The sequence below is a fragment of the Anser cygnoides genome, chromosome 11, assembly GCF_040182565.1.
Source record: "Anser cygnoides isolate HZ-2024a breed goose chromosome 11, Taihu_goose_T2T_genome, whole genome shotgun sequence".
In the NCBI taxonomy this organism is placed as follows: Eukaryota; Metazoa; Chordata; class Aves; order Anseriformes; family Anatidae; genus Anser; species Anser cygnoides.
In genome coordinates this window covers 3,841,870-3,868,819 of record NC_089883.1, presented here as the reverse complement: position 1 = coordinate 3,868,819, position 26,950 = coordinate 3,841,870, and the positions used below count along the sequence as shown (strand labels likewise).

General features: G+C 43.4%; 1 protein-coding gene across 2 annotated transcripts in view; it reads right to left on the bottom strand.

The window, feature by feature from the left end:
- Nucleotides 1–26,950, bottom strand: part of ADAMTS17 (ADAM metallopeptidase with thrombospondin type 1 motif 17) — a 177,623-nt gene that overhangs the window by 55,686 nt on the left and 94,987 nt on the right. The window contains exons 11-16 of one of the 2 annotated variants that reach the window (XM_048076347.2): nucleotides 21,446–21,547; nucleotides 19,632–19,777; nucleotides 15,794–15,960; nucleotides 15,385–15,512; nucleotides 4,671–4,791; nucleotides 1,671–1,745 (exon numbers count right to left, since the gene is read on the bottom strand). In XM_048076347.2, coding sequence (XP_047932304.2) covers nucleotides 1,671–1,745; nucleotides 4,671–4,791; nucleotides 15,385–15,512; nucleotides 15,794–15,960; nucleotides 19,632–19,777; nucleotides 21,446–21,547 — 739 coding nt within the window. The remainder of the gene's footprint in view (nucleotides 1–1,670; nucleotides 1,746–4,670; nucleotides 4,792–15,384; nucleotides 15,513–15,793; nucleotides 15,961–19,631; nucleotides 19,778–21,445; nucleotides 21,548–26,950) is intronic. The other variant, XM_048076348.2, reaches the window with a different exon arrangement.

Here is a 26,950-nt window from a genome sequence, read left to right as displayed (position 1 = left end):
AAAGACAGACTCCAAGGCAGAGGAGAAATTATCCCATGGCTGAAAGCACTGATCTCTAGGCACTGTGCCTTCATGTCCTATCCCTGTACACACACGACAATTAGATGTGAGACGTCAGCAGTGCTCACCCCATTATCAGACTTCCCCAGAGTGCTCAGAACAAAGGTCTCAGGGTGGAAGCCAAGGAAACCAGGCTGCCCCGTCCACCTAGGTATATCAGTTCCCATGGCCCTTCCCACCCTGCACCTTTTACTGAGTGCTCGGTTTTGCAGTGGAGTGGAAAAATGTCCAGCGGTCAGTACATAACCATCTTCTGAGCAGCTGCGCTGATTCCCTCTTGCTATTATCTTGAGAGTAATTCCTTCATCAGCACCTGTCTGCTTCCAGCCATGGGATAGCTCATTTGGAAGAAAATCCTATCACTGGAGAGCCATGGATAGATTTCAAAGCCTCCTACTATTACTGCACAGTTGGTTGCGAGAATCTCTCTTACATGTTCTGCTTAAACCCTTGTAAGACACCCCAGGAGTTATCCCTGGGGCATTATTTTGTCATCATTTAGATGTACGCCCTATTGACAAGAAATGAGTTTCTTGCATTGTATAAAGATGCTCCTAGCCAGCACTACAGCACCACTGTCCAAATTTCCTTTATTTGTTTTAAATATGTGCTGAAAAAATAAAGTAAGAAATAAAAGGCCTGTTTTTTCACCACCTTAAAAATAAAAATTGCTAGCAAAGATACACTAGTCATCTCCCAAAACAACAGTCAGAACTGGCATATATCACCATATTGTGCTCTGCAATTAAAAAAGTCCAAATAACTAGGGTTCTTTTGGATCACAAGCAAAGAGCTGCAATGAAAATCTTGTTATGGCTGAGAAAAATCAAGAGAGACAGATGCAAGGGAAATGCCTCATTCTTGATGCAGGTCTGAGCATTACAGGCACAGACTTGGAGTCTGGACAGATAGCCTAGTCAGTAATACCGATCAGCTACCCAACATATGAGTTGAAGAACTGTCCTCTAGTTCCAGGTCCCTTGTACAGTGACAGGGAGGCTGAGATGGACTTCAGAACAAGCCTGTGTTTATTTTTATTTTTGAAATTGTTTCATAGCATTAGGTACAGGGCGTGGTGCCAGTCCGAAATAAAACCTCAATCTAAACAGCGCATTCAGCTGGCCTACTGAAGAGAGCCAGCTGCACACAAGTGTATGTGACATTTAGCATCACAACTCAAGGCTTTTGACCTTCTCCCCAAAACAGAAATGGATTCCATTTACATTTGGGCGCCCGTGGACCACAGGCTGCAAGATCAGAACTGTCAGACCTCCTCTGGGGCACTTTGAATGTTCCAGCCACAGCATGTCCTACCAGGAGAGCAAAACCTTACAGAATCTGTGACAATAAGGGTGAAAAAAAAAATAAAATAGGCTCAGTATTTTTTATTTGCTTAATGAAAATTTGTCTCCCTTTCACATCTTCTAAAAGGAAAGGATCTGTACTGTTGTCTCTGAAAAAACAAACTAACTAGTAAAAGGTCTTGAAGTTTATCCATGGCTTGTGATACCCATCTCCCCATCTCATCCAACCAGAAGAAAATAAAGAACCAACACCAAAGGATGTCACCAGCACCCACTAACACTGCAAACAGCATTCAAGTATCTTACACGAGAAACACTTGGGAACAGCCTTTGCCTTTGCCATCACACATGTGGAAACCTTCTTACAATGACTATTGGTGACTAAGAAACAGAAAGGAGTTGGTATGGGTTTAGTTCCATAAACAGGGCTCGGCAACATAATTTGCAGTCACAGGACACGTAGGGAGCAGCCCCACAGTCGGTGGAGTCCCACCCGTAGAGCAGCTGAAGATCTCACCCAAAGAAGCAGCTGCAATTCCCAAAGCAGACACCGCACCAGAACAATCAACAGCTCGATATTTGAAGGCTATTCTCTTCTGAAATAACACACCAGCATACTTAATGCAGGATGCTGGCCTTGACTTGGATTGCAGCAAGTTTGTGAGCATTTGCAACTGACCTGTGCAATCACCTGCATATCCAAAGCCTCAATTTGTATTTTGTATTCTCATTTGACCAGAATTTTGTCAGATTTTCGTACATGTTTGCTTAAGGACTTATTTAAAGAAAAAAATAACTTTTTTTTTCGAGTAACCAAATGTTCACTTGTGATACCTCAGATCGAACACTGGAGCTTTGCCTACTGCACGAGATTCAGTAAGTTAACCCAAGGACCTGACTGCGAAACACCAGTATATGAATTAAATTGATATAAATTGATGCATAAAATCTTTGCAGAATAGGGGCCGGAAATCCTAAGTGAAAAGAACAAGTATATATTCAGTATGTAACATAGAAGAAACCCAAAAGCAGGAAAACAGGAACAGTGAATAATTAAAAGTGTAAATATCCTTTCATTTTTAGTAGGCTAGGATGTTCATTAGAAGAGCATAATTAAAAAAAAAATAAAAAGCAAAGACGATTTTCAACCCAGAAGACTACTTGTCATATCATGGATGATCGTTTCTAAAATCATTACTCCCAAAAATATAATTCCCTTTAAAAATTAATAAATCAAAGCTTCTAACAAATCTCGATGAGATTACCATTTTAAAAATCATTTCCTGTGAGTTCCGTGAGATGGGTAAAGGTGGAAGCACTTAAAATGTCTGCGTAGCATTGACAATGCAACCCTGCAACCGGTTTGCACTTCTAAGACGATCAGCAGAGAACAAGAACCAGTAAATGCTTGAAGAGCCTAATGCAAACCATGATTCCGTCAGCCATTTCTTCCCGCTAGGCAACACGGTGCTGGGGGTGAATCCCCCCTGCAGCGTCCTGGCAGCTGCACGACCCGTTAAGGTCGAGTCTGTTCTGTTCCTACAGCCTTGTAAAGTTACCACCCTCAAGCAGTTTGTCTAGCTGGGAATTAGTGCAACTTCCTGGCAATGACCCAGACATTTCTTATTATCTACCCGAGACGTTTTGTAGTCTAATTGGAAAAGATAAAGGATAGTTCTCTTCAGGAGCCATCAGGAAGTTCAGGAACAGCTGAAAAATCTGCTGCAGAAAGACAGAATATTTTTTTTCAGCTGGACCAAGGAACTTTTTGCACCATATCTATCAAGTGCAAATGCCTTGACACAAATAAGTGGAAAATAACTGGGACAGAAGAGTCAAAGGCAATAAAGCAGGAAATTATTCAGCAGGTTGGCCTAGCAATGCAACAGCACAAATGTGCTCCAGAAAGTCGTGGCGGAGGTGGGAAATCCCACCTGCACCTCACAGGAGGTGACAGGTCACAGCTGGCCCCACAGATAAGAAGGAGGAGGATGCAGAGGAAGAGGCCAATGAACAAAATCACTTTAGTGCTGAGACCTTGATTCAAGGAAGCCACAAAGCACTTGTGCTGCTTCAGTAACTAAACAGAACTGGAGCGTGTGCTTAAATGAAATCTCTGGGTGCTTTACTGAACTCAGTCCTGGAGTAGCACGTTTTCAATGTATTTATGCACACAGAAATGGCAACTCTCTATTCCCTGAATGTGAAATCACTTTTTCTGGACAATTCCTTCTTCCTGGAGCAGCTTGCAAGTCCTGAATCTGGCTTTCCCTCCCTTTGCCGGGTTAGGATGAATGGTAACAAGGTTTCTCAGAAGCACAGAACAGAAACTCTGGAACAAAGACTAATTCAAACACCAAGCTGTACATACATTAATGTTTAACAAGAGAGGGGAAAGTCTTAAGTCTGACCAGAAGCTCTTTTATGCTATACTGGATGCTATTGCTGGCAGGGATTCAGTAATAATACTCAGAGGGGAGGGCTTTTTTATTTAGCTGAGATATACTGATTATAGCATGAATCATCTGGAACATACAATGTGCATCATTCAGAGCTCCCAAAGAGCTCAAGGATGGTGCTGAAATCAGACTTCCCTCCCACTGGAGAAGATCCTATGATTTTATCTGTTATTTAACATCAACAGCACCGGCAACATTCAAAATGAGAAACACAACTTCACTCTGAATTTCAGAGAGAGGAAACGGCTGCTATCTGGGCAACTGAATAAGAAGCAGGCAGAATATCACATTGAATTTTGTTTTGTGTTCCTAGACAGATTCTGTTGTTTTAAATAAGAAACGATTTTGGATACTGCACAGCTCCATCAGCTGTGATCCTGAGAAGTTCTCAGCACTCCCAACTCACCATCTAACAAGAGGCTCAGTAAATGGTAAGACTGAATGCTGAGTATCTATCTTTGGAGAGTTAGTTACTCAAAGGCAAGACCAGAGAGGAGTCAGTATTTTCATTCTTGCATATCTTTTCACTGATTCCTCATCACACACTTCCACAGAACCTTTCCTGGCAGCACAACTGGTTGGAAAGGGAGAAAATCAGTGGAGCCAGTGGTGTTAGACCCCTACCCATCGTCTGCAAAAGTCGGATGTCATGAACAGTCGGAAGCTTTTATGGTCATGTACATCAGAAATCATGCAATTTTGGAGAACAGCTGCCCTCTAACGTGTTCATCAGCACAGGTGAGTCAAATGCTATCCAAGAAGAAGAGCTATTACTGCCTCTCTTTAACTCTCCTCAAGCAGTTAAGAGAACCTCCGCTCTGCTGAAATGCTGCTGAGGGTTACTCACCCATCCCCTTCGTGTGGTTGAAGTCGCCTTTCACCACTTTACAGGTTTTGCCATCACCACTGCAGATTCCACAGCGATCCTCTTTGGCAGCTGAACCAATGATTCCATCGCAGCCAATTTTCTAATGACAACAACCAGAGGTCCCCAATTATTTTGTTTGCAAGGTTAAAGTATCTCTAAACATTGATGTCAAGACTACGATAGACACCTGACTGAAAACCTGAGCAGGAAGAACTGAACGCTGTGAATCAGTGGAGCATTCATTTGGAACAGTGTTGAGCTGGTTATTTAGCAACCCCCTTCCCTAACTCTAAGAGCACGAACTTTGAATCAGAAGACATTACTGAAGAGAGTTTCAAAACCACTAGTTATTCCAGGTATCATCACAGATTTCACACGAACCCACTCTAACTTGCTTCAAACAACAACAACAAAAGATTAAAACAATGGTTTATGTTTGTACAGCAATTTCCATCTAAGGAACTCAAAGACATCCCAGAGAAATAGACCAGTACTGTGACACTCGGTTTAGAGAAGAGAAACATGTGACTTGCTTAAATGGCAATTAACCCAAGTAACCAGAATCCTGGTCTCAGCCCTTCACCTCACCAAAAGTCAGAGTGCTGGTGTAAGTTCCAGCGTGGGGCTCGCTGAATGAGCCCTGCTGTGGATTGGGATCTTACCAGGGAGTACAACGTTCAGTTCTGACTGCGCTTTGGCAACACCTGAAAAAAGAGCTCACTGATAAATTGACTCAAGATACCTGCAGTGCAAAAATACTTTGATGGAATCAGGTCAGGTTCATACACGGCCAATATGTACCATACGATTGTATGAAAATTCACAGATATTTGCACTGTACTAAGAACTGACATTCATTTGTAAAAAAAATAAAAAATAAGAACAAAAATCTCATAATTTCATCTAAAGCTTCATTTAAAACGGTATTTTCAGAATTTTCAATACCTAGTAAAACTGTTTCCAATCACAATATACCTGTCTGGGAGGGTTGCAGAACCAGAGCAGTCACAGTATTCTCCCTGTAGCTGCAGACTGTCACCGTAACCTTCCTTATTCACAAACCATTGCCAGGTTCTGATGGTGACCACTGACCACAAGACTTTTGGATCTTGAGGTCAGTAAGATCAAATTACAATTTGATTGGACATCATGTTATTATTCTAATTAGTCTGTGTGAATTGTTCTCTGTCCTTGTAAGACTCCAAATTATCAGCAATTCAGTCTTAATAGACAAACTTTGGCTGAAATAAGAGTTCTGACTATGCAAGTTATTAGCAGAGATTCGGCTGTAAGTTGCAGATTCACTCTCTGTAGATAAACAGTTCCTTGGCAAATGAGTTCCCAGGACTGTCACCAGTAACACTTATTGGAACAAGGCTGTTGCGTCTCTCCCTTCCTTGCCTTCTTATAATAAAGCCAAAGGAAACTTGGAAAGAAATCTTAGAGAACAATTAAAATAATGAGAATTTTGAAAAACGGGGTAAACAGGGAAAGATGAAGAGAACTTGGGCTGTTTATCTGAGGCTGCCTGTGTGTTAAGTAATGTAATTTGGACCTGAACTCAAGCATTCCCCTTGTTTCAGAAGACACTGGCCACTGCTTAAATCCAGATGTATTACAGGGATCAAAGATTGCCAGCATTTGGATTTGTTCTGATGCAGTGTTTGTCTGCATAAATCATTAGAGACAGATAAATGCTGAAAAAGAATGATCATTAAAAACGTAAACACACACAAGTGAGATGCTGCTCATTAACTAGAGCAGTATCTAAGTTGGTAGGCAAGGACTACAGCAAAAAAAAACCACAACTGTGTAAATAGGAATTAAGTAAAGTTGAAGAGGACCATGGAGTTTTTGGCAGTTCCAATTCTCAGGGCTAAACTTCACACCCATGTCCAACAAATAATGTGGGGATATTGAATATGATTCTGCCCCCAAAACAGAAGGATGTCCCAGCAGTTCTCCTTCCAGGAAAATAAATGTGATTTATTAATGGGCTTGCTGAAAGACAGCTGGAAATCCATGCCTGCCTGCCACCCTGCTGAGATACTGGAAAAGCTGCATTTAATTTAAGGCTCTTGTGCTATCTTTTATTGCGCTGCATTGTTATTAGCACTATGTGAGCATACAAATGAATAAAGGGAATATAATGAGTGCTGAACCACACTTATTCCCAGCGCTCCATGAGGAGTCTGTAGGACTATAACAGAGGCAGGCAGAGAACAGGGGGTGAGCAATCACATGGTTTGCATTTACGCTGCAGCTTCCCAGTTAATGGAAGCCACTGCAAGCAAACAAAGCCTCTGAAAGAGTAAATCCCCCCTCTTTGGACACTGGGGTTCAAGACAAGCCATTTCCTCCCACTTTACTCGGTCACTGACACACTTTGACCTCATAGACCTTTTCTGAGGACAGGGAAGGAGCACCCACTGAATCCGTAACTACACCCTCCAAAACCTTCGCTGTTTTTTGCCTTTCATCTTCTGCCCAGTTCCCTGATTGTGGAAGAGATGGGAATGACCCTTGCAGCATTCCCTTTGGTGGCATCTTCCCTCCCCTCTGCAGGGCAGACTTTGCCCATCAGTTCGGGACTTCACAATTCAGGCTTCTGTCAAATTTGGGCCAGGAAATGGCTTCTTGCAAAGGAAAACTTTGAGAGTGAGTTTGCTTTCTTGGCTTCGAGATGAAAATTGTTGCATTCTTGTTACTTTATGAGGTAAAAATACTTTGTAAGCATTTTACTCCTTTCTACATAAACATTAGAGCCCTTTTCCCCCTCCCAAAGCCTTCCGATCAGTTCTGAAGCACAAGCATATTTAGTAGCAGTACATAATGAAACAGCTTTTGCTAACACTTGACAATGCATTTCCACAAGCTCCAAAGTCACTTAGAAACACATTACAGTGACCACTTCAGTCACCAGCACCTCTCCTGGGAGGAAACTATCTGTCAGCAGTCCTTGGACCATTAATTGAGAGGTCTCCAGCCTTCCCCTAGGCGAGGAAGCTGCTGACATTCCAGCTCCAGGGGCCAGAGGCTTAAGCCTGAGCCCCACCAGCCCTGGGGGAAGGTCTATCAGGCCTGCGCATTATCAGCTTCCAACTGACACTCTGCTCTCTGGTGTATGTATTATATGATGCATCGTTAAAATAGATATAGACTTCCTTTATCTGCTTTCAAAAACATGAGGGCTTAATAAACAGTATGCACAGGGCAAGTCCCAAGTTACACTGCTCAAAACTCAAGTTTTCATAGTGCAGACACTATCCCTTGAATCCCAAGTATAGTTCATGGGAGTTACTTGATCTTTGTCATCTCTAACTCATCCTGCACTGCTTCCTGCACAGCATACTGAACAAGGGAAGGTGATTATTTTTTCAATAAGCAGCAGAAGGGCACAAAGGGGAAGCTTTACATCCTGAGAAAAGACACCTTGCAACACTATCCTGTGCGCTTTCTGACCCAAGAGTTATCCTGCACGTTAGCAGCCTGAATCCATGGACCAGTACCGCCAGTATTGGCTGGATACTTTCAGTTCCAGCAGTCTTGAATGGACTGGTAAAAAGGGAAACAGCTTTCTTTTCTTACCAAGATGATCCCTTCAGGAATGAGCAACGTACTTGGAGCTCTACCATAATCACAAGAAATAATGGAAAATGAAGAGCTTGCCTGGTAGAGCCACCACGTGTTTACTAGTAGGAGTCTGTGTGTGCTTCCACCACCGCGAGCCATGTTCTCAGACTCCTGGACCTTCCCTGGACTGTCCAGCAGGGACTTGGACGGTGACATCAACAACTCTGGCAAAGGGACCGATGTTGGCATCACCCAGGAGTTCCAGTCCCTGCCTGTACTAGCTGCTGACAGCCTGCAGTGCTGTAGGACTGCTATTGAACAGCATAATTAATCAGACAATGAGGAAGCAGATTTTAAACCAAAACCAGTCCCTTGCCCGTATTAAAACATGGGAGTTCTGGCAGAAAATCTCAAGACAGTCTTTCGGGGCTTGAACTCCTCAGCATGGAGGGTCTCAACTATATCCACCGATTTCTTAGTGATCTTCGACCACAGTCTCCTGCTCTGACGCTGTGTTTCGTAACTACTGACTGACCTTTAAATTGGCAGGTAACTGCATGTGTGCTGAGCCAATGGCCTGAAATTCACTCAGCTGATACCTCAGCCCACCCTTCCTTTGCTCTCCTCCCCCCTTCTTCGCATTTTTGTAATTAAACATCTGAAAATACTGCTTGTTGGGTGGTATTTCCAGCTTCAGTCATTGCTGGCTCCAGCATAGGAAAACTCCTCCTCTTGAATGCACATCATTTGGATTCTTCTGTGTGAACTATGCGCTGTATTGCTTGGATGTTTTAAACGATATTTTTATTTGTATTTTGAATGGCTGTGCAAGAGCTCAATTGATACAGCCTGTGTGAATATGTTTTGCTACATAAACACAATTAGTTTTGTTATATACACCCACCCTATGTAAGAAATGACATTGTAGACTCACAACACTGTAATGCTTCCCATATGCTGAGTTAACTAGCTGTCTCAATGGATCAAATATAAATATTGATGCAACATGTGCCATTTTACAAATTAATCATCTACAGAGCATGCTGCTTATGACAGATTCATTTGCACTGCCAACTTTTTGTCCACAATATCCAGTGTCCACTGCTACCTCCAGGGATGGACCACATGAAACAGGAACATGCACATGTGAGCAGCTGACATTCAGATCTAAAGGCAAGAGAATTCGGATTTCTTTGCTTTAAACACAACTGCCGCTGTGGAGAATCGTGGGTGTCTGTCCGGATGCGCACGGGAGGGTGAGCCCAGATCTCAAATCAAGCAGTTCCTCTCTAAGTTACTTCTCTTTCTGTTCCACAACAAACTTTGTTTTATGGGTTGGAGTCCACATCAAAGTCAGTTCAGCAAACACCCTCCTGTCATTTCCCGAGCCTTCAGATTTTATCTAAATTGGAGCAGTGCTGCTGGAACAGGAGTTGTGTGCTGCCTATTTTGTATTAGTGCTACCTTATTCACATTAGGCACGCAATTACACCTGCCCTCTGAGTTTATGTTTAAATCCCTTAGAAGTTCATGGGAATGCTATATGCAATTATTCTTGATAACCAGTTTTCCATGCAGAGAGCTTGAAGCTTTTTGTGTTGAAACCCCCATGCTTTGGCAGCAGAGCAGGCTACATTAGGAAGCATGAAAATAATAGAAAGTACTTTCCTACCCAGAGACTTTTCCCATCCCAGGAACTCCTTATGTTTTTTTTTGGCCACTTTCTGTAACTGCCCCTTTCTGATCCTTCTAAACCAGGTTCATCTGAAATGACACCCGAGGCCTGATTCCACCCTGCCTCTGCCCTGCTTTGTGCAAATACCACCCGGCTGCAGGTACCAGAGGATTTTACGTTCTTCGAAACAGGCACCTATCATGTCACTTCTGGATGAGAAAATAATATATATTTATCAGTGTATGATATATGTAGCCTCCTTCTGGTCAATTCTTGGCTGCTAAAGCCACAAGAACAAACTAAAGCCTCCAAGGTAGGTAACAATGAATTGGCTATTATATGGTCTTTGTGGGTTAACACAGAAGGAAAATAGTCGGAAACAGCATGACTTTTTTCATGTCCCACTGTGAAGTACAGGAAAAAAAACCAGTAAGATACCAACAAAATCTTGTGCTTTGTTGCTATGTCCTGCTCGCCAAAAGCCCCCAAACCTCTTTTTAGGCTCAAATTACACTTGTACAGACACAAGAATTGAGAAAAACAAAACAAAACAAACAAAAAACACTATTATACAGTAGGTTTCTGTAGCTCTAATAACCCTTCTGGACTTTGTGAGCAATACCAAATAATTTATCAAAGTACAGCACAGAGCCAGGTCGCTGTATGGAGACAAGCTACCCAGTCTGGAACATCTTGTACCACAGTTTGTAATGCAGGAATATGAATGGAAAATCATCAAGTGAGGAGGCAAAGGCAGAACTGTATACATCATAGGCAGAAAGTGGGTACTGCATACATTAGAGAAGTGTTTGCCAACAGTAGGTCCAGAAGACAACTGCACTTCATCCTCTGCCACTTGTGGCCCTCTCCTGACACTGTGTCACCCCAAACTGTAAAAACTATTTTTGAAAATGTGGCCATTTTTATGTTCACGTTCACCTTTCATACTATACGACAATCGCTTTTGGAAGAAAGTAGCTCTACAATATTTTTGCTGTGCCAGGACAACCTAATGTGTGTCTTGTCATCATTGAATCACCACTGAAGGTGCTACAGATTCACCAGCAAGTTAAAATAGCTATAACATGACAAAACATACATGGAGAAAACTCTAGATAAAGCCAAAACATCTCTACCTCTTAAACTGCTAAGTCACAGCAAAGACTGCCCTTGATCTCTAACCATGTTCCGCTGTACACAAGGTCTCTCTTTTCAAAGAGACCTTAGGTTACATCCTGAAGCACAATATGTAGTCCCTACTGGGAAGTTCTTCTGCTATCATGAGTCTCTGACTAATTCTCCTTTGAAAAAAGCCAGAACAAAGTAATGTTGCATCACAACAGTCAGCTGAGCAGCTTGTCTTCTCCCCACACCACGGCTGTGTGACATCTGACACCTTTTTTTAGCTCTGCTTCTGCCAGCAGTTTGCTTCTAACATGAGCAGCATGAACAGAACAGAGAACTGGAAGAGGTTAGCAAGCACACTGCTTCCATGAACGCTGACTCATGAAATGTGCACTGAGTAGTCTTGAGGGAAAAGAAAAACTTCAGGAAATCCTCTCTGAAAGCCACCTGGAGAGGAACAGGCGAGGATAAATGCAATCTGAGGGGGAGTTTGCACTGCATTACCCCGTCCTCATCAAGACTGTAATGTCCATGCTAAAGAAAGCAAACCGTGAAAGCAGGCAAGAGGGACCGGGCTGCAAGCCCGCCTGTGCACTCACTCTCCTCTCCTCAGCCTCATCAGACTGCTGCTGTTCTCCGGCCTGTTACACATTTTCTGTCTCTGGAAAACTCCGGGAAAAAAAAAACAAATTCTCCTCGCTAGAAAACAATGTGCATTTCAAGAAAATATGAAAAATGGGTATGCATACTGAACAGGGCATCTCGTTTACTCAGAAGATGGTCAGGATAAGCGCGTTTGTTACTTCTCTACCACGTTTCTTCTAAATGCACAAAACTTTTTAACACTGTCCTCAATTTTTCAGCCTATCTCATGAAGCTCTTACATAGTTTTTATTTTGTCCTAATTCTGGCAAACTTCTAACACTACCAAGAATGAAATGCTCATCCTCAAAACCAACTCTAATAAACAAGGACAAGATAAAACTGAATAAAGTATGATTTATCTCAAAGGCAAGAAGTAAGATTATAAAAACAGAGGTGACTTAGGAACTCCTGCACTAAATACAGGGCTGACTTTGCTTTCTTCTGGTGCTTCCTTGTGTGACCACAGCATTAACCAAATTTACACCATCCAGCTGCCTTCAGGTATAAGTGGTAAACACAGGGACACTGCTGCTTATAATGATTTTACTTCAAATAGTGCGGCTGACACCAAAAAGCTTCATTCACATTGTTTAGAATGGATCTCAGCTCATGGCTTTAAAATGAAACTGTAAAAAGTTCACACCATGCAATGAAAGAGAGACTCTCCTCCTTTAGTGCCCAACTGCAGTTAGGGTATGTCGAGGCTGCGAAGAATTTGTTCCTGCTTCCCTTGTCAAAACCCTCCTCTCCTTGCAAGAACAGTTTGTCTTCGCCGTGTTCACCTACATTCATTTTTCCAACAACAACGCATGAGTTTCATTTAGGAGCATACGCTGCTGAAGGGAAAAGAGCTATTACATTTCCTGGACTAGATGTTCGCAGGCAATGGATACTGCTAATACATCTGTCACACTGGCAGCGTGTCACTCCTGCCTTTGAGAGCCTTTAACTGAAAGGATTACACAAGAAAATAAATAACAGTAATACCACCCTCTGATTTCAGCACTTATTCTCTCCTCCAGCCCCCCTGCAATGCTTGTTGCAAGGCTTTGTCTACACTGGGTAAAGAAACAAGAAGAAGAGTAATTAAATAAGTATGTCAATTAAATTCATTTAACACACAGCTAGTTTGACAAGCGTCTATGAAAAACGGGGTGCACAGTCACACACAGGGATTCTCAGCACTAGATCGCATAGAAGGCAGAAGAGCATTATAAATGGCTTCGCAAGGCTTTCAAATCTGCTCGGCTTGAATTGATCATTTTGCCTTTTCTCCCAGCCAGATGCAAATGGACTGAATGTTCTGCAGCTGTCATCACCTCTCTGCACAGTTAAAGGCAGTTGCCCCCAAGTTAGAGCACAATTTGCTTTTCATGATGTACCTCCAAAGCTCTGGGCTCATAAAGGTTTTCATTTGGAGGGGAGCTGGCTACTGCTGCTCACTGGAAGACGAAAATGTGCATTGCCATGATGTCTGATTTACCATTTGTGGCTGATCTGAATGTTTGGAGCGGTAAAGCTGGCCAGCCCAGCGTAATGGTCAATGGCACACAGCTGGAGGTGCACAGCTGGCCTTACTATAAAAGGTTATTAATGGGTTTTTCAGTTTTTTTTTTAGATACAGCTGAAAACAGGGAAAAAATTAAGTAACTCGGGATGCACCATGAACCTGGCTCTGTGCAAGGCACGTTTTATTAAAGAGCATATAAAGAATCAGACCCGTGCTGGCTCCCCTGCAACTCGCTGTTCAGATTCTTCATCTGAATAAATCAGAAGGGCTGAATTAAACATGCCTCTTCAGCAGCTATTTGGCAGGAAGCAGCGGGAAGTCTCTTGCAGCAGTGCAAAATTCAATCCAGATAAAGCTTTTACACTTATCCTGTCACGTTACAATTAGTAAAACTGCATTATGTCCCCAAAGCCTCTCTTATACCCGTGTTAATACAGTGATCACCCATCTTCCTGCTGGGAAGGCTCAAAGCAAAAAAAAAAACCAACCTGCTAGTTCTTACTCACTGCTCACGGAAATCAGAAATAATGCCACATTTGGTGTACCTTGTGCCCCCAGGGCAACCCAGCGTATCTCCAGTGGAGTTAGTGGAAGTAAAGGGCAATGCTAGAAAGCTGTTCCGCTGGGTCAACGGGCTGGTTAATGGTGTAAAGGCAAACTCCTAGCGTGGGATAAAAATCTAGACTAGGATAATACTTGGGAGGAAGAACTGGCATGAAGAATCCAGCACTGGCAAGGCCGCACTAGCCGCGTGAACTGCCTTTCACATCCCTGCTGTGTGTGCAGCAAACTCTGAACACATGCTACATGATTAGGAGAGAGAAAAAACTGCCCTGCCATAGGGTGCGCAACAAGTGACTTAAATCCAGCTGCTACTCACTGGTAGAAGCATCCAGTCTGAATGACTTCTTGTCATTTTTGAGCTTTAAATAAACATCATCATCTCTCCCATCCCTCCCCCAAACCCTGCACCTCCCGTTAGTATGGGTCTACACAATTCCACTACATTTTCAAGGAATCTAAAAGCAGCTCTAAGAGACGGCCTTCCTAATCGTTCACCATGCTGCAGCATGAACTGCCTCTCTGCCCTGCAAACCATGAAGAGCTGTATTACAAAGATTGCCCACACCTGATCTTGGTTCCATACGTAAACTGTCTAAAGATTACTAACCATCACTGCAATGGTTATAGGTCATCACTCCTTCACTCCAGGAAAAGGAAAGAAAATCCAAAGACTTTTGGACAGAGTCCTCTTCATTTCCACTCCCAACTTGTCTGACCAGAGACAGAAGGAAATGAGCATCCTCCGGGTTTGGCAAGGGACAAACGGCTCCTGAAGGAGAGCAGAAGGAAGCCTATCCTATGCCCTTTCTCATTTTCTCTCCCTGCGACCTGAGCACAAGACAATGCAGACAAGAGGCAAAAGAAAACTGTCTTTGAGTTGCACTCCGGGTTGCTGGATCTCTTCCTCTAAACCTGTACTGCCTGCTGCTTGGAGCTTTATAACCTGTTTTGTAGGAAGAAGGGAACCTTTTTCATACTGCAGGAAAACAGGCCTTTCAAACAGTTTTGGTGGGCCCCAAGGTGAGAAACTCACCCTGGCATTATCTAGTAATGTAGTTCAAAATCATATGGATGTAGGATGCACAGGGGAAGATACCGGTTTATGCAGCTCAAAGAGCCAAGAAGTAAGTGGTATCAAAAAGCTTCCTCGGTATTTCTAGATAGGCCCCAGATAGAGCTGAAAACACTTAGAGCAGGCTAATAACAATTCATATTTCAGTTTGCAGCATCAACATTTTTTCAGTGGTTCTTCTAGCAGCCAAAACGGAGCGGGTAAGCAAGCCAGATTTCCATTCCCATCTGCTTCCCTCACAGAAGTCCCTTCCCACCCAAGCCATTTGGTGACTACACACAAGGAAATGTGATCACTGGACGTTCCCAGCTGTTCAGCAACCATTTCCTACCTTGGGCGTTTATCATAATTCTCAGACCAAGACACGGGGCTGTGGAGCACTTGCAATGGATCCTATAAAACACGGTCACCCTCTCACCTCAGAGACGGCTGCCCAGCCACCCATACCAATGCCTCGCCTTCTAGGACATACATAGCTACCCCGGGTCAGACATAACACTAGGAGTAAAACAAGAGAAAGTTACTCCACCTGGCACTTGCCATGTACACAGAGGTCAGTCTCGTAAGGCCCACATGGAGTACCATCAAGGACTCTGTCTGCCACCAGCACAGGAGAATCCTTCCCCAGTGGAGAACAGAAGAGCTCACATGGCTTATCTGGAGAAAGAAATACAAAGCAACTGACTTTAGGAGCAGCACAAACGAGTTTTTGAGACAAAGGTGATCAAGCAATGTAATTCTGTTAAGAAGAAGGCTAGAGGAGCAGCATGGAAGCAATAAGAACACATTATTGTAATCCATCTTTCAGATGCAGCTAATGGAAACATTCTGCAGTGTTCTCACAGACAACTGGGGGTCTTGTGGATGAAATTACGACAAGTGAAAAAGCTGCAGAGAAAAACCAGCGAGGAATTACAGAGGAAGCTGAAAAAATTTACCATCAACGATGACAGCTGTCAGGAGGCTTTTCTTCTTGTTGGTGTATCTGTCGTGGGCCTGGCACTGCTGGTCTCTGAAGCTCGGCACACCTTTGGGGCAGGGCAAGTTCTCACACACGGTGTGCTCCACGCTGGCTCCACGGCAGTTCTTCCCGCCGGGCCCCGGGCTATCGCAGAAAAGACAAACCAAGGTCAGCAGGAACAGCGTAGCTACTCACAGGCACACCTTCACTGAAGTTTTCCTGTCCAAGGCAATACTGAAATAGCAGGAAGGATCCTTCCTCTCAGACATTCGTTGCTGGAGGGCAAATCTTGCTCTCATTGACTCTGACAGAAAATTATTCAAACTCCATGCTGGATCTATAATTGGCTTATTAGAGCAGATGCTCTGCAGCGTTTCAGAAGCATGTTCTTTTGTAGTGTCCCATACACAGATCAATAAATAGGTGGCTGACTGCACATCGTACACTTCTGCTAAGAGGTAATCCATCCACTAACCGGCCTTCTTGAAAGATACAGACTATTTAACTGTATTCCGGTCACAAAAAAAGGGATGTGGCTGATTTTACACTGCTGACATAAATTTCAACTTCAACAGCGGTCCATTCCTGTCCTAACCTGTTTTCTGATGGAGCAGGCAAATGGCTGAGAAAAAGCAGAGAGAATGGGTGTAAGTGTATGTCTGTATTCACCAGCGGTTTCAGAACAGGACTTTGAGTAAGGCATTCCCAAACTGTGAGCACTGCCATGATATGAGGTCTGATTCCTAACATTCCCTGTGACTCAGACCAGGTTTCTTAAGTGCTGGTGACTTGTGACAGTCAGGCTTTGGAAGGCGCACTGAGCATGACACGTAAAGTCTAAGTACTCATTATATTTGTACAATGAGACAGTTCAGAAGATAATTTGTGGTTCCAACACAAATGCCGAAGTAAAGTATTTATATTCTTAATGGGGAACCTAGAAGCACCACGGTTACGTTCCTGTGCCCAGGATCACACCAAACGCACAAGGCAGAGGCAGGCAACATGGAGTATTTCACCTTTTTCTTCCCACCATTTGCTTCGCTCCCTGCCTCAAACACCCATAACAATGGAGACACAGCAAACGTCTCTTCAGCACGTTTTCTAAAGTTCTGTTTTCAGCACCTTGAAACCAAAATAACACAGATGTAGCTATAAGCTGTTCCGCAAGTAGGGTGTCCAGAAACAAGTCTGTGCAGCAGATAATCACCACCCATGAAAACCATGCCATTTCACATATTGGTTTTTAACAATGCAGGAGAGGCCACTGATTCTGCAACAGCATTAAGCATCCTCAAAATCTACATATTCTCATTTATGAATCCCCAAAGAAGGAAAACTCAAACTCTTAACAAATGCCTCTATTTTGTTTCTTCACAAACAAAACTAAAGCTAAACCAGAAAAACCCTACATGATGCCGTAACACCACAGAAAGTCACCAGAGGAACAGCCTGTACAAATGCCTGTTTGCACTGCTAACACCTCTCCTCTGCCCCAGAGGCATGCAAGGCAGCAGATGCGCTGAGACTGATGCCGAAATCTTGGAGGATTCTGTCAGTTGCCTTAGTCTGGGCAAGCACTCGGTCCAGATGACGAGAAGCATGACACAGGCTTCTTCCTGCCTGAACCCCGCGCTCACATAAAGACATCAGATGCGTGAGCTTCAGTTTCAGCACCATCTCTTTAGCTATGGCAAAAGACATGAACAACAAAAAAAAGGCAGAGTGTACAGAGCGTAAATGAGCCTGTGCATGTTTGTGTGTACATGCACGGGAAAAAACACAAACGCAAGATAATCAGAATACCCAAAAAGTAACAGAGTGCTCTCTGGAGAGCACAGCATCAACCTGATGACCATGAAGACACAGCAGAACTACGCGTTTGGCAATGCAGACTGGAAGCCAGTAGCTCTTATTATTGGTAATGGTCATTAGTAAAAATAAAGGCCTCAAGCTCTGTGTAGTATGGGCTGGTAGCACTGCCTAGGATTTCCCACAAACAGTGTAATTCAAGACCATCCTGATACGCCCCTGAAACAGAGACTGAGAGGTTTCCTGGTAGGCACCTTCACAGCCATCTTCTACCATTCCACCCTATTTCTGCCAAGAGAATCCACCCGCTAATGGGACTGAAGAAATCAAAGTCCCTTTATACCACCCTGAGGCTTTTACATGACAAGAGACGATGGGAGAAGGGAGAGGATCTTGTTCTCGTGTTCTGTGTAAACCACCATTTTTTCCTTCAATCCCACTGCATGACAATAGCCCAAAGGCTAGACCAGAACACAAGGCAGTAGAGCTTGGAAGTCTGCACATCCAAACTGGCTAATGACACACTGCCTTACAACCATTTGGAGGCAAGGCATGCAAGTACTCATAGAAATTACAGAGAGGAAAAACCAAATTAAACAGTGAAGCAACTGGTTTAAAAATACTGATAGTCCCACAGGCTCAAAAGTCAGCTGGCAGGAGTACAGATTCCAGAAAAGAAAAAAATCCCAAGACCAAATACACATAAACGAAAAGATAAATCCCTTAGCCAATACTTTTGGACAGTGAATAAACCAGCTGCAGAAGAAGTGGGCTGACGCCAGAAATATGAAGCAAAAGAAGACCACGTGTGTATCCCCAGCCAAGAATGTATATGAGCAAGAGAATTTTAAAATCAGTGTGCAATCTTGGAGGGAGCATTTCCTGTAATTTAAGGAACGATGATGAATGGATTTAGGTTCGGTCAATGCTGTGGTTAAAGAGACTTTTTGTAGCTGACAGCAAAGAAAGCAGCTCAGCCCCTTGTTCAGGAAAACGAGTTGGCAAAAATCAAGCTTGGACATTGCAGACACGCAGTTGCAGTTCAGCCTTAAGGAGAGGAATAAACAAAAGTATCCCTTTTACGTGAATATATCTCAGCAGCAGCCAGTGGGTGCCTACCCATCACCTGGGCATGTCTTCAAAGTGACTGTGGTGCTAGCCAGAATCTCAGCCCTATGTAAAAGAAGGTTCCTGTGCTTTATCTGTGAATAAAACCTTAAAATATAAATGAATTTGGAGATGCACAACTTGGAGGGTTGCTCTCAAGACTGTGAGCACTCTCGTTCATCTCAGAAGCTATAATGCACTCAGAGGTGGCCATTTAAATGGCCACAGAGGTAACCTGTTCAGGCCTCTCAGAAGACGACTTCCAGGCATGCCACAACCGACCAGACGGATGAAGGATGGCACATGGGAGATAACATCACTTACATTTCTTCTTGAATCTGAAGAAAGCCAAGCCCAAGCAGGAGCCAAGCAGGGTCCACTCTGTGTATAGAACACTTTTCATATGCAGTGCATCCCGATGTACAGAATATCTCAGGGTGCCTTACCAACACAACCATAGGACACTGCCCACTGTCAGCCACTCTACTGTTTCCCAAGCCCACAGGGACAGCCGAAGCCAGCACTGCCTGCAAAACTGATCTCTAAGACGTATTGGCTCAGTTTGCTCTGCAGATCCAGATTGCCCCTTCTCATCCACTGCAGTGCAGAAGAGAAAACACAGCATCATTCCTCTGCCAACCCACAGGTCTTTAATTCAGTTGTATCTATATCTGAATCATCGCAAAGGGCCACTTCCAATGGTAACCCTTCAAGCCACTTCCACAGCACATGCTTTGCTCCGAAGTCACTCCTGGATTCTGACCTGGTCCTTGCTGGTGAACGCCAGGTCTCGTGTCCCCCAGGCAGCTCTGCTGCCCATTTCTTCACTGAACTCTTGCAGCAAGGTTTACTAAATGCTACGTGCAAAAGGAAATGAGCATTATGTCAAGACTTACGGGGGATTGTCGCACTTCCGCTGTCTGAATCGCACTCCTGTGCCACACGTCCGGCTGCACATGCTCCACTGACTCCACATGCTCCAGTCTCCATCGACGTGCTCAGGGATGGGAGTTTTACTGACACACTCCCCAGCTCGGCACCACTGAAATGCAATTGCGTTAGCACAGGCTGAAAGGAAGCCCTGATCTTGCAAACAATCCTGTACTGGTGGACTTAAAAGGATGTCTCAAAGATTATAAAAGCCCATGTTAAAGTTTCTGGAAATTCAAGGCTTCTATGAGATGGAGGAGGAGAAACACAGAAATTAAGTGTCACCCTCAATCAAACCCTGAAGGGAATTCTGTCATTAAAAAATAAATCACAGAAATGAGCCCCTTCATTTGTAATGCGGGTAATTATCTAAATGCTAAGACTTCAAGCTACACTCTTCACAGAAACTGAGTTCAAGAACTTATACCCCAAAGCAATGTCTTCATCAGCAGCATTCCCGGTATCTACAAAATCATTGAGGTATTTTGACCCTAGGTTGGCTAAGGCCCCAAAAAAACTTTGATTCTAATAGGTTGCACTGGCTCCTGACCAAGCAACAAACTCAGCCCATTCTCTTGCTCTGTCCAGGATATGATACAGTAAGCAACTGCAAAGCATTCTGACGAACAAATCACTGGACTCCTGTGGTTAGAAAAACATATATGCAAAAACATTTTGTCTCAATTTCCTTGTCATGCTTTCCAGAACATAGCTTTTCTTCTCATTGTTTATCTTCCATTTGCAAGCAAAGAAAAGGTCTCTGATCTTTGATTTTAGCAACAAGCTTTTAAGGTTTTCTCTTTCTTACCTCCCCAACAATGCAGCACACAATAAATACCAGAATCCCAAACTACTAAGTAGGGAGGCTGGTGGTTACCAAGCCAGTCAAGTTCCTTTGTAGCTTTAGGAATTATCAGCCACAGTGGGAGAAGGAACCATGCACATTTACGAACCACGTACCACCTAGCACAGCCCATTGCAGAGGTTAAACAGGATCACTTAAGCCAACTTCTGTTAGCGCAGCTGGGAGGTAGCAGTTGAGCCTCAGTCACTCACACCCTTACAGCACTGAAGTTGGCTAACGGAATGATGAAGTTCACTGGAGGGAGGTCCACTAACCTGAGAGCTTACTTTGTGGTTTCTGTAGCCATTTTCTCCATTGACCGGGACTCTGGAAAGTCCGTATATGCCTTAGTCATCTAAGCATATACACACAGTACAGCAAATAACACTTCAAAATAACTGAACATCACCCAATTTGAACTCAACATATTTTGAGCTCCTTTTAGAAACTGTGAAGTTTTTAAGTAGCCTCTTGTTCTTTCCCCATTTGCCTCCACTCCCCAAATGCCAACCTAAATGCTCTCCATACTTCCTGTCTCAAATACAGCTAAGAACACTACTACCTTAGCTTGTACTGAAAAAACACCTCACCCTTGAAACATCACCTGCAGACCTGCCAGGAGCGGGCTACCACCTCGTGTGGCTCACAGGGTGCTCAGGCTGTGCAGTTAGCAGGGTGAGGCATGGGGTTTTCCTGGAGTGTTTGTGTAGGGCCTAGACCACAAAAGCTTCCCTGTTGAGGTTTCCAGAGGCTACTGGAACACACCTAACATACAATCAGAAAGATCTAACCCAATCCAGCTGTTAATTGAGCAGTTTCTGTAACAGAATTGGTATAAAATAATGGGTTCATGGTAAATAGTGAACATCTTGGAAACAATATTCCAGGGACAATGCTGGAAAAAACAAACTCACTGCTGCTGAGAGTTTTGATTACCTTGTCTGCGCCACATTCCGTGCCATCCAGAGGGGGATCCAACTTTGTTTTACAGGATGTATCTCCTTCCACCAGGCACCAGAGCCCAGCACACATCAAATGCTGTAATCACAAAGCAATGAGGTACAATTATTACTTCTGGATGTCAGTTATCATTATGGGATACACTGCAAAGCTCGGGCAGTCTCTCTCATGTGAATCCAGAGGCCTCTAGTTGGTTTGGGAGCAATTATTTTTAAGGGTAAATTGTCATGAAGTGTTGGGGCTGGGAACATAAAAGAGGTTGATGGATGCCATTGTCAGAAACAGAAACCACCCTAAATGAGAAGTACATTATTTAAAGAGATTTCTTTTTCACTAGAATAAATCTGGCCCATTAAAAAGGAAGCTGGGAGGACATGATGAGAGCTTTGGAGCCATGCCACATGTTTGGGTGTCTGAGCTCCTTAATTACTTGTATTTTTTTTTAGAGGTATTCAAGCAACTAAGCATGGTAAAGCCCAGTCAGCCCCGTTTGTCCTGGTGGTTGCTATAATCAGCTAGCACTGACCGTTGGGAGAAGAAGATCTGAAGGAGGAAGGAGAAAGAAGAAAGGATTTCGTGGTGTGCCATGCAGCAGAGGAGCTTGGTGATAAGCTATAAGCAGACAGGCAGGGAGAAAGTCAGGAAGGGTTTGGTAGTGAGAAGTAGCTGCTAGAGTCCATTGTGCTAGAGAAGGTGAAAAGTCAGATGCGAGGGCAAGAGCAGCACGAGGTACCGCATGTCTTGCTACCAGACTTGAAACATGTTCTGCCTGCCATTACTCAACACTGCTGCTCTGCTCAGGCAGTGTGTGTTAGAGGGATATTAATGCTGACCACATTTGCGTGATCTGTCAGGTCAATAACGTTTTCAGAATTCGAGAAAAAGAACCAGGAGAAAGGGCCTTTACGTTGTTAACATTTTCCACAGCACCCACCGTGCTTAACATTCCATGGGAGTGGATGATTTCAATACAGTGCTACAGATCTGAGCACCAAAAACAGAAAAAGACGAGTTACATTTCTTTCCACTATTGTTCACGTTTCAATGTAATGGTAAAAAGATGAGAAGCCTGACTCTAGTGCCAGCTGGTCTTGTCAAGATTTATTGCACCTCATTAAACAGTTGAGTCAACACGCCTCAACCTTACGGCTCTTTCACAATGTAATGTTTGAGACTGTGGGTGCATGTGTGCTTCGTGTACACGCGTGTTGGTATGTCTGCATAAAAGCGATCTGTACGGCAGAGGGTGCAGATGAGAGAAATCCCAACACCAAGAGTGATGATGTAGAACATGCTAAACAAAATAGTTATCACTGCAGTATCTGCGTCCTGTTTTATTTCCACGTTTCTTTCTGGAAAGAGGCTTTTGCGCTATTTCAACCAAAAGAACGTTCACAAAAACTAGAAGCAGACAGCACGATTCAGAAACATCTGTACCAACCACAACACAGAGAGCTATCATCAAGCAAACAAACAACAGCAAATACACCAGGGAAACCTAAATCAATGAATTTTCAAGACATTTTTCCCAAGCTAATATAGCACGAGAAAATATCAGACGTCACTCTGACTAAATGACTGTGACTAATTAGTGGTTTACCCACAGCTCTGAAAGCACTTAAGCACCCATTAGCCACGAGGACATCACATGCTGTTTTACAGCTAGGTATGCTGAGGCAGAAGAATAGACAAACCGGAGATTTCAGAACAAACTGAGAAATCAGTTGTTCCACACCACAACTCCCAGGTTCTCAAAACCTCTCCTCCCCTGGAGAGCATTAAAATCAAGAAGGACATCTATTTACTGTCAAGTGTTAAAGAAACAACACCAATCTCGGCAATAAACTCTTTAAACTGAGAAAGCTTTTCCCAAAATGCCAAACTTCCAGCTCGGAGAGGATGCTTGTTTTCCTAGATGTAAAGCTACAACACGCTTGCATCTGTTTTAACAGAAGGAAACTCACTGCTTCTGCTTTCTGTCAGGAGGACATGCTGGCTGAAGATGTAATGAAAGTCACCACATGCCTAAGATGTTGTTCTAGACACATATGAGCACCACTGTCAGCTATCTGTGCCTTATACAAGTCCAGTATTTGCTAATCTTCAGCCACAAGTCCCTGGATCTTAAGCTGCATGTACATTAGGGTTAAATTCTCCTCTTTGATATAAAGAAGGAAGGAGGAAGAGGGGTGGTGGAAACAGAAAGTCATAAAAATAAAGTGGCTTTTTGTACAATTTTGGTTGCCAAACAGAATTCTTCCTTAGTCCGCAAGAATGTGGAAGGTGCTAAACTCAGCTAACATGCCCAGGTATGAGCCCTTGCCTGGGGGGAGCAACGGGCACAGCTAACCTCAAACAGGTGTGTCTGTACCAGGACAGAACTGAGACCTGCCCATAAACGCAGCTGGGGCAAACATTCACTTGTACGGGTGTACGCGTATATATGTATATATGTTCGTCTGTACCTGTATATATATACAGGCATACACACACAAAAATATAATAAAACGCTCTCTGACCGATACCAACCTTTCTGAAAATTCCCATCTTTGAGGTATGAAAAACGCAGGATTTTTATAGTATCCCTGTGTTTGATTCTGGATACTAAATGCAAAGCACATTTCAGGAAACAGTTAGAGAAAAATCTGGTAACTGCGATTCAGCTCTGTGTTCTAGTGCCATACCACTACAAAGCTCAAGTACTCGTTAGTGCAGACCCCTGTATTTAATACAGCTTTCAGATACCCCAGCAAAGATTAAACCATCAGCTTTGGTATTGTATATTCCCAAGATGTTTTATCATGTTAATAGCTCGTTTCAAAAGAGATCATATATCCTCTTCAGCTACAATACAAACCCAAACAAAAATCCCCATTAAACAGTCCTATAGCTAACCAGTTGCAGTGACGGACGTTTTAATAATTAAATAGCCAGCTTTGTGGGGAAATATCAAAGCAAGAAATGGCACGGCTTGAAAGAAAGCTGCTTGTATATGAATGTCAGTTCAGAGCTTTCATTGATATAGAAGAAGCCATAAAAAGAGCGGTATTACTGCTAATTGTACATTCAGCAACCAGCTTTTAGAAGGCAGGTCTCTGCCTGTAAAGTCCTCCCTACACCATCCACAAAATGCCAGATAGGATTTTCCAATGATAGATATTCTTCTCTGGAAAAATATTGATTTGTTGAAACTGTCTGTGGGGAAAGGTCATCTTTGGACCAACTCCCGGCTTGAAATATTTCCAAGAGGGGAGAAAAAAAAAGTGAGATGGTTGTTGAAATGTAGTATTTCGATAAAATATCAGGTTTCCTTTTTAAAAATTGAAATGCTTTGTTCAACTGAAACATTAAGGAATTTATGCAGAAAAAAAATATTAAATGGACAGATTTGGAACTCTCAAAAAGTCCTGCAAGATAGCAAAAGTTGCCTGCATAGTTATTAGAAGCCAGCAGTGAGAGGTCACAGTCTGGAAGCTCCCAATCTAGGAGGTATCTGCTTGGCAGGTGTGGGATGCCTCCGATTACAGCTACTATAATGGCACCTATTTGAGAAAGGGGCCTTACTGTGCCAGGTGTTTTCTCTTCCTCAAAGAACTTGTAATCTAAACAGACTCTCCTGGGACTACGGAGATAAAGGGAGCTTTTTCTCTTTCCTACATATGTGGGAAGAGAGGAACAGAAAGGGATTAAATGTCCTACTGAAAGTCTGCTGGGACACAAGCGAAAACAGGGCTCCGAGCGCCGCAGTCCTCTGCTCAGTGTCACAGCCGCAGACTCGCACTGCCTGCTGGCTAAACTTCAGGGTAAAACTAGGAACAACTCCTGGGATGCTCCCAGGAACATGTCTGGCTGGGGGCCTTCCCACCTTTCACAGCTTTTCCTACTTTTTCACAACACACACTGTGCCTGAAGATGGTGTTTACCTTACATCCAGCTCTGTCCCAGCCATGTGCCAGCAGAGGCTTGCGGCGTGTGAAGCACTAGGACCACTCGCGTGTGGCTCCAGGGAAGTAATCTATTTTAAGGTTCTTTAACTCAGTGCTGCAGCTGGAAGCGAGGAGAAGCCAGCATTAATTCAGCCAGCTCTTTGCCCACAGGCAATGAGTATAGAGCCTGCTAGGTCCTGGGTTAGCTATTGCATCACCACAGCCACTAAAAGCACTGCGATTCTGCCCAGTGACCTCAGATGATCCCAGTGAGAAGAGAGAGCTCGCAATACTCCTCTGTCTCAAAGCCAAACATTATTACCTACAAAAGGAAGCTTCCAAATCTCCTTAGCATAAAGAGAATCCAGTGAATAAAGATGTCCTTCCAGCAGGTAACAGCTCCACAAGCTAGTTCCTTCCCTACACACTCACTCCCTCATCTTGGATTCATCCAAAAAAAAAAACAAAACCATTTAGTTCCCCTGAGAAAGAAATTGTTCCTGCAGCCTATTGCCCACTGGAAAGAGGAACCTCTTATTTCTAGGAGCAGAATTAAACCACCATGAAAACAATTTTGCTGTCAAAATGAGGGGATTATGAAGAAGGACTTAGAAAGAACAAATATCTTTAAGGAAGACAAGCAAGAGACCACATAACACAAAGGCACATTTATAAATAAACTGGCTTTCAATGAACTATCAGATGTCTGATTTCGCCAAGGTTTTGGCTTGGCATATAGCTAACTGTGAGATAAAACATGCTGATAAACAGATTCCTAATTAACACCTATTAAGTACAATAAACACACAACTCACACACACTTTCCTGTTCAAAGCCTCACAGCGTGCTTCTGAGGATGAACTCTTTACACAACAAGGTGATAAAAACAACGCTCACATTTTCTACCCTGCCAGTACCTTTACTTCTGGGTCTACAAACAACTGACGATCCACAATGGATCGCAGGGAGGTGAACACTAGTGTTTGCCACTGCTGTTAAGTGCAGTTTCTTGCTGTTGAAAGCTAGATGAGAAGTGTTGAAAACCAGAATCCTATAAAATTGGAAGACACTTCTGAAAAGGAGCCATGTGCTGCCCCAGGCAAGATAACTGGGACACTTGCGGGCATTTATCAGCGGGCAGCTGCGGACCTTCCTGTACAGCTGACAGCCCAAGGAACAAGTGGCAGGTCCAATACTGGAAGCCTGTGTCTGCCTGTCCAAGTGATAGATCTGATCCAGAAGACATGGAAACACACAGGAAAGAATCACAAGGGACTAGAATATTCAGGCAACAGTCAATATCTGGGTGGCAATCCAACAAACTTGTAATACATAATTGTAGTCATTAATGACAAAGAAGAATGGATCTCTTTACTGCTGGACAGAAAGCATCTCAGTCCAAATTATAAAAAAAATAAATGTGTTACCTTTCTAGGTGCAGCTAGAAAAGGATTCTTAAGAACACCTCCCTGTTTTCACTACCTGATGATGAAATTTTCCTTCAGAACACAGAGAAATGTGCACAGTGATGCTTTTTCGATGAGCAGGGCTAATA